The 8,430-nt window shown below is 37.8% G+C and overlaps 1 protein-coding gene across 1 annotated transcript; it reads right to left on the bottom strand.

Annotated features, from left to right (window-relative positions):
- Window positions 1-1,348: 1,348 nt before the first annotated feature.
- On the bottom strand, window positions 1,349-6,801 carry abracl (ABRA C-terminal like). Its single transcript, XM_084377567.1, has 3 exons — window positions 6,751-6,801; window positions 5,620-5,685; window positions 1,349-4,154 (listed from the first exon to the last, which is right to left on the bottom strand). The coding sequence occupies exons 2-3, from the start codon at window positions 5,678-5,680 to the stop codon at window positions 3,970-3,972; spliced, it is 246 nt and encodes an 81-aa protein (XP_084233693.1). The 5' UTR covers window positions 5,681-5,685; window positions 6,751-6,801; the 3' UTR covers window positions 1,349-3,969.
- Window positions 6,802-8,430: the final 1,629 nt, after the last annotated feature.

Raw genomic sequence — 8,430 nt, 5'->3', positions numbered from 1 at the left:
TATTTGGCGGACCCTGCCATCTTTCCAGCTTCAAACAGTTCGGAGTCCACGAGATCCTCTGGGGAAAATTGGATTATCACCCATGAAAATAAGATCCCTCGTGGTCATATGCAGCCTCAGAGACTATTAATGGCACAATGCAAGACTTATTTGAATGTTATTACATCCACATTAATGATCGATGGCTGTTGTGTTTGCTGTGTAGGCTACTCTGCAGGCCTCAGCTGTCTTTTCCTGACGCGCACTTCGTCCACACAGTTTTTGGTTGTGGCCTTCCTCAAGGGTAATACTGATGCTTCAATGCTTCTCTGCGCACTCAAGTTCAACTTCAACCAATACAGACTTACAACTGCTGGGAAAAGTTGTCCTGCTTGGCTTCTTGCACTTTGTAAATGTGGAACAAATGTGGCTTGAGTCAGACGTGTATATGGAAAAACAGCATCTTGGATCCTGTGTAGGTTATTGCACTTTAGATATAACTGGTTCAATATTTTATGATAAATAATATCAGATCTCAATATAGATATATGATTACGTTGTTATAACATTTATAAAACTGTAAAGGCAAAGATGCACTGTAAAGTGTGTGTTTTAGTCATTATAGTTAACATTCCAATGAAGTACAGCTTGAACCATTAATATATCAATCATTAAAGGTGCACTATGTAGTTTTGGGTAATACATTTTAATCAGAAGAGAAAGATCTTCATTGACTGAGATTTTATGCCTGAACAAACTAATATTACAACTTATGTAGCGCTACAAAATGACTTGCTGTTGATCAATATATAAAGTTACCCATAAAACTTCATGAAATCCAAATAAATTTAACCTGAAGGTGCTTTAACAGATATTCCCACTGCACCTGAATGCAGCAGTAGACTCAGCACAAGTTGATAAGAAGTAATCAGCCTCACATACCTGTGGGGAGGCATCAGTGTCTTATTTAGTAGTAATGACAGCACACATTTCATCAGTCGGGGTGTTGACAGTCCCAGGAATCCCTGTGAAGTAACTGAAGCGCCGCAGAAAAACTGCACTAGCAGGTTGTGTCTAAATCTACTGTAAACGATCAATGGTATTGAGTGAGTGAGTGAAAAATGAAAAGACAAGAGAAAATACTTTTCCCTGAGGTGTTCAGGGCACCAAACTCCACTTGTAAATCTTACAATTTAGAGATCTCTTATCAATTACTGTTCAAAACCTATTTAAAACATTACTCAAGACATTTTGCAAAACAGCAGCTTCCCCAATTTGGCCCACATCCAACACACCAAGCAACACAAGTCTTAGCAGTATTACAACTTCAAGATAAAGAGTCATTAGAAAAAACACGCAGCAGAGCAGGTTCAAGGCTTCAAGTGTAAAGTTTTTATTCCTTGGAGTTCATCCCACAGTAACAGACACCTCTGTTCGTTTAGGAATGTGTTATTGCCAATACAAAAAGACAGTAATGACGCACGTGAACACATCATGCAGGCATCCCACTAGTTCAGAAATGGCTCGAGGTATTGGCACTGCTCTGATCATAAATTTCTCCTCTTGCTAAATGCTGACTTGTACTCAGTTTGCATTAATGTTCAGGGCGCCATCTGAACTCACTCCAGTGCAACAACAGCAGGATAATACAAAATGACAGTGATGCAGGCAGCAGGTTCCTTTCTCATGTCTGATCTTTTCTAGGCTACATTTCAGTTTCATTCATAATTAAAATATGATTATGCTCATTCGGTTTTCCTGATTTGAATCCATCTGTGCCGCGAAGGCTGTTCAGAGCACATCACACAGTAAGTGAATGGTTTCGTATACAGTTTCGGAAAAAAAAAAAAAATCACGTAGTTCAAGTCTAGTAGACAATACCTGAAACCTAAAAGATTAAGCTAGGTCGATATTACAGCAGTGAATGTGAAATGGTCTTATAACACTTGCAAGTGAGGCATGTAAATTGAGTGAAGTAGAAATAGTTTGATACTATACAGATGAGCTGCCAACAGATGTTACATTCAGTCAAAGATCTGGAGATTTTTGGTCCTTCAGTGTGTTTCCAAGACAAATCTTTCTTCTCACATCTAAATAGTGGCAGCTTCTTACCAAACTACGGAGACTCAAAGTGGCCAAAATTTTTTTCGATTGTCCTCCCCCCCCCCCCCCAAATTTTTTATTCCAAAAATTACTTTCCCCTGTGACCTATCAATGCCACTTTTCATGACAAAGTTTTTGTCAACCAAGAAGACGAAGATGGAAAGACAAGGTTTGTGATTGGCTGTTAGCTTTGGTCTGAATGAGTTAACAGCCAATCACATAGCTGGAACTGTCATGGCAAATTCTTTGTTATGAAGAAAAGCATTTTCAAATAAAATGGTCACTTGGAAAAATGGCATTTCTGCTGTTATGTATGATAAAAGCAAACTAATATTTCATGGTATCAATCTGAGTTAAAGAAAAATTATTTAACAATGTTCATTTATGTAATTTTGTCAGATTTTATTCATATCATTATTTAATAAAGATAATTTTGACCACTCTTGGCCTCCATATATAGCTGGGTGTGCTTGTTGATATGTCAGCAAAGCTAAATAACCAAGGACCTTTCCTTGAAAAAAAAAAAAGACACAAAAAAGTGATGAGTTTTCGTTGTGGGGAAACCAAGTGGTCGTGCCTGACCTGCAAGTATCATTTATCCTACAGTACAGAACAATGAGTGGTAAAAACAAAAAATTACAAACTAATAAAACTATAAATGCACATCTTGTGTCGCAAGTAAGACACCTACTTTAAGCCACAGGACAATTATTAAACATATTTTGGTTGTGTCGATTTTGGTCCTGAGAAACATTTGCAAATTCATCTTCTGCATTTGGCACCAATCACCCTGTAATTAAACACTAATAAAAATTGCACGAGAAATACATTCGCCATTTTCTCATCAACTTTTTCTTACGAAAAGGCAAGTTTTGGAGTTGGTTTAGCAGAAAAAAAAATTCAGTATTGACCACTTATAAAAAGATGGAATAAAAACGACCCTAGCAGATTGCAATGAGTACAAAACGGTGCAAAAGTCTTTCTCGAAATGCACTTGTTGTTGAAGTTTCTACGAAGTAACTGTTCTTCTTTTCCCACAAGCACTGGTCTAATAATGTCTCTTTACAAAGTCCACAAGAGGTAGTATAAATGGCTCATGTAAACGATGAATGGTACTGCCATTTGGTGACACTGTTGGTGGACACACACTACCCGTTGTCTTAAAGCTGCACTAGATTAAATGTGAGAAACTCAACGTATTACATTATTTTAAGCTAACATGCCACGTGAGGCTGTTGAGGAGAGAACTTTCCTAGTGCAGCTTTAAAATCAAATATCCATTACTTACTACCTGTCAAGATCAGAGCGCTCCAATTAAAAATGTTTAGAAGAAGTCTGTCAAAGTTGCTAAATCCAGCCAGTATCTTGTTCTGTGCATCTTTTATCCTGACTCTGATACCATCAAGAGAGGCATTTGGTTGTGAAAGTAATCCTATACTGTACTTTTTCCAGAAATCAACAATAAAATGAATTTTTTTATACAAATTATTACATTCCTGATTTGTGCGTTTATAGTCTTACAAGTGTATCAAAATGACATGTCAGACCCGTGGTTGATAGAACAGCAGCGCCTGAGAAAGACAGAACTTTTCCTTGTTATGTGGCTGTTAATCAGCCCGATAACCTAAAATATTCTGAAATAACCTTCTGTGATTCTGCTTGACACAGTGAAATCAAATGAAATCATAAGCAGACGTGCCTGCTGGGTCCGTAAGTGTACTGTTTGATCTAATCATTTTGGTCGTTATGTTTGAATTCAAATACTGAGCCTTGTTGTACATGAAGGAAGAGAACTGAAAATAGAAGCTCAGTGACAGAAGCTCAGTATTTGGAAGGACTTGGTGTGACCCACAGCTGCTCGAAGCCCGCCTGGTCCCAGCTCTGGCCTCATTCTTGGAGCAGGACAACTTCGACGTTATCATGGACGCCTTGTAGAAGCAATTCGCCCTGGTAGTTGACAATCTTCTTCTTCTTGGCTGCCCTCAGGGTGCCCACCAACGCCTCGAAGATGTTGGCGCAACGGTCGTCACTGAATAGGACTCCAAACTTCACGGTAATTTGACCATCGGCATCTGAAAAAAAAAAAGAGAGTAGCACAGATTGATTAAGTTGTTTCCAATACTTGAAATACAGTAGATGCCTATCTTTTTTTTTTTTTTGACTCAATGATGTCTTCAAGTTTATTTTGTCCAACCAACCATCCAGAATCTAAAAATATTTATTAAACAGTGATATATCACTGAGAAAAGCAAGACATCCTTCTCAATTTATTTAGGATAACCCCTTGAGATGCAGCATCTCGTTTTCGAGGGGGTCCCAACACAGATACAAAGATTACACAAAGTATACATTACAATAAGACACAACAGACACAAAAACACACTGCTCTACCACTTCCACAGCCCCCACGCCCCACGCCCCACCCACCCAATCACACACACACCCACTTAAACACGTACATACATACATACATACACATATACATATATATATGTACACATATACATGCAGGTGTAACCACATTGCAATAGAGTGCAACATCAGGAAACAAAGTACCACAGAAAGTTATGGAAAAAATAAATAAATAAATAAATAAATAAATAAAATAAAGAGAAACACAGAAACAATATCAAAAACAAAGACAAGTTGTTCTTAAATGGGAAAAAACATTTGATCGGAAAATGTAAAAGGAGAATGTATGTATCCTGACATTTGTGAAGAAAATTACTTGTGTACATTCGAGAATTAACAAAAATTTTCAGCAGATGGTGAAGAAATGACGCTTTTGATGTTGTGACGTATTGTGTGGCAGGAAAATCTACTGATTTTAGCATGCTAACCAGCTAGCCCTGGCTAGTCCCGGCCCAAAGCTCGCGTGCTAGCAGCAGAAACGCCAACACTTCCCACATATTGCACCCAAAACAATAGAGTATACATTTCTGCCAATCAGCCAATTGATTAATCGATTAATTGTTTCAACAATAGGTGGCCTTGCAGTCATTTTGCATCCAATTGGTTGGCCAGCTGTAGTAGTGTAGTTGTCGGAAATTCCTCATGACTGTAAATGCAACATTAGCACCAAAGCTAGATGCATTAAAAAAAAAAGACTGATTAATGTCCAATAACTGCATGAGAAACTGAAAAAGGCAGTTGGATAGAGGGACCTCCTTAGACATTTGTAAGAGATATTTTAGAAGTAAATACAAGTTCAAAGGATCTAAAGACCTGTGTTCAAATCAGTAAGAAGTGAATGATCATATCTATTTTTGAGAACTTGAATGCACCAATCCTACTGTGGTACAATTGAGCCCTCAGTTAGAGCGGCTCAATGCCTGTACAGTGGACAGGCTTGAAACAGTGTAATCTGGTAGTTTATTTATGTTTCCTTGAGCTAGGTCATCACATGATTGCATGTTTACGGTTCATCAGAATTCATGTCATGAACAGGTCTCAAAAAATGGCCAGTTTTGCCATGCAAGTACTTCAAGATTAAAGAATAACAACATTTTCCAATAATAAATCACAGCATCAACTCACTTTTACTGCCGAGTCGGTGAATCTCCTGCACCAGCAATTCGACTTCATGAGCGACGTTCATTGTTGCTAGAAGGGAAAACAAAATCAAGAGATGAATAGTCTCAGTAACACAAAGTCTACTTCATTCTTTCAAAGCATCAAGAACACTGAGTGGGATAGTAGCAGCTATAGTAATCCTGATGCCACCTAACCAAAATTGTGTCAATTTCTTGCTCTGTTGCTTCTATGAAAAACGCAAATGCCTTCTTGCGCATATGATCTTTTTATTAAAAGTCCATGAATCAATTCGGCGTAGGCTCAATCCACCAAGCAGATATTGTTTGAATAACATTTTCACCTTTCCTGACTAACATAATGGGCTCCGTGGTGCAATGACAATAGAGGTAATTGTGAGGGAACATTAATGTAAGTGCTGCTCAGCGATTAACTGTACGCCGAATTTTTAACAAAAGGGTAGTACGTCGGAAAAATGATTAACTTTTACTCCTCCTCATGATTACATTTGATTATCAGCAAGGCGATTCTAATTTTGCCAGATTTGTAAAGGGAGTTCGGTCACTGAGATTCTCTCTCTCCTACAGGAAAGAGGGTGTTGTCGCTTTAAAGTTAATACAAATGCAATTTTTACTCATCAAATATACACACATACACTGGCACCATCAATACATTTGATAGGATTAGGATAAGATCGATTGTGCAGCGTTCACATCAACGTAACAAGCTACAACACGAACAGGGCGGACAATGCGGAAGTGGGGTATTAGCACTCCATGCTAGCCATAGTAAAGCACAAATGCTTGTTGTAATTCCTCCATTTCAGTGATGTGTAGTTACTCTTGAGTTCGGCTTGATGTTCGCAATGCAGACACGTTCATATAACTTCAGATACAATAGAAAATATTCCAGTGAGCAGCAGATATGAGCTCGCCGGCAACGTTAGCTAGCTCGTAGCGGTAACAAATGATGAGCTGAGGGAGGACCGAGCACTCCAGACTGCTGCACGGATTTAATATGCGGTGGCAAAAAGATTTAATAAAAAAGTGAGTACACAACCAGGTTAAATTTAACATTAACACCTACAGGTTTAGCTTTTAATTCTTCTTAATTGTAATTAGATAACGGACGACTTACTGTTGAATCGGCTGCGGTGGATAATGTCGCTGCGTTCAGTGTCCGCTCGGAAATTAGCCAATATGCGACTTTAAAACACAAGTGATCCAAGTGTACGGATCAAGACGATTGTATGTACTGGGAACAGAGGGTTTGGTAGATATTGCATTCAAGATTTAATTTATTTTCCCATTTGTGTTGTGTATGACTATTTAAATACAAGGAGAAACATCCTTAAACACCGAACTAGAAATATGACATTTGTAAAAAAATAAATAAATAAATAAATAAATAAAAATGCAAGCATATGAGCAGTATCGTTATATAACTTTAATTTGTAATAAGCAAAACACACAGTCATATCAACAGGTAAGTGTTCATACGCTGAGTGTAGGCTTTTTTGGATTCCTATCTTGAGTTCTGTAATGTGTGGTCGAATTTCCTATGAGACGTTAAGGCACCATTGCAGCTCATCTGACTTCATCGTGACACAATGCGATACCTTCACGGTCTGTGCTCCATATATGGCGTGGAAGAGGGATCCCTGTGTCTGTAATCTGCCCCCGCAAACAGGTTACCTCTGCCAGTCCATCTCACACTCGATACACAGGTGTTGAACTGGGAAAGAACCAACATTCAACTGCTAGATACAAATAGATTGTGTTTTCAGGCTTTCAGAGGTGAGTCCATAACAGACGTTTTCCTTCACACAGAACATTTCTACATTTGAATCCTCTATTGCCTCATTTAGCTGTACACATATAAAGGAAGGCCGCAGCGACAGCTCTTAAAATGATTTGTTTGAGCTGAGAGCTTGTGGAAGTGATGGGCTTGTGCTGTTTATATGAAGCTATGAAATGACACACATTTTCAATTAATTATTATTATTCATTACAATATTATTCAAGATTCAAGATGTGTGTGTGTTGTTTAAAAAAAATAAATATATATATATAGTCTTTTGCTTGGAGACTCCACTACAGAAATGGTAAATAGTTACTAGTAAATAAAATGTATATAAAAATAAAAGTAAAAACAACAACAACAACAACAATAATAATAATAATAATAATAATAATAATAATAATAATAACAGAGTATGTAGAATAAATATATGGACAGCAGGGATAAGGTGAATGTGTATATAAAATCTATGTATATACATGAGACACAAATAATTACAGAATGTAAGGGCAACCAGGGTGTATTGTTGTTGTGCAAAGATAGTAAGTATAAAATGAAGGTTAACATTATAAAAACATAAATAAAAGTGATTGATTTAAAGACAACAGTGAGACAGAGAACAGCCTCAGAGGTCAGCATCTGAAAAATACAGCCAATCAACGGCTGTGTTTTTCAGTGCAGTAGGCTAACCTGTCCCATCTTGTATCCATGAAGCTTTTATTTTGAAATCGCTCATCCGGGTCCCTACAGGCCAAGCAAGCTCGCGCTGACTCGGACGGTAGCCCTGTGACGTCGCGAGACATCAAGCTAGCCTTAAAAAACGTGACGGTGGAACCGGAAGTGTGGTGAGTTTGTCTTCAGAACAAAAGCGCAGCTAAGTGTAACTGGATATATGCCGGATAAGTGATTGAGTGATGTGTTTAAAACCTTTTGTTGCATTTAAATTGTATTTATCTTCATCTATTTATAGTTTGTTTATTTAGATTTAATATTCTGGGGGACAGGGGGAATGATCTG

This window comes from Pagrus pagrus (genome assembly GCF_965226575.1).
Source record: "Pagrus pagrus genome assembly, chromosome: 16".
NCBI lineage: Eukaryota > Metazoa > Chordata > Actinopteri > Spariformes > Sparidae > Pagrus > Pagrus pagrus.
The sequence above is the reverse complement of the archived record's forward strand: the minus strand, read 5'-3'. Positions and strand labels throughout refer to the sequence as shown.

Bases quoted from the DNA above. Each gene is read 5' to 3' on its own strand.
- abracl (XM_084377567.1), bottom strand. From the start codon at position 5,680: ATGAACGTCGCTCATGAAGTCGAATTGCTGGTGCAGGAGATTCACCGA. The intron at 4,155-5,619 runs GTGAGTTGATGC...TTTTTTTTTCAG, and splicing joins TCACCGACTCGGCAGTAAAA to ATGCCGATGGTCAAATTACC.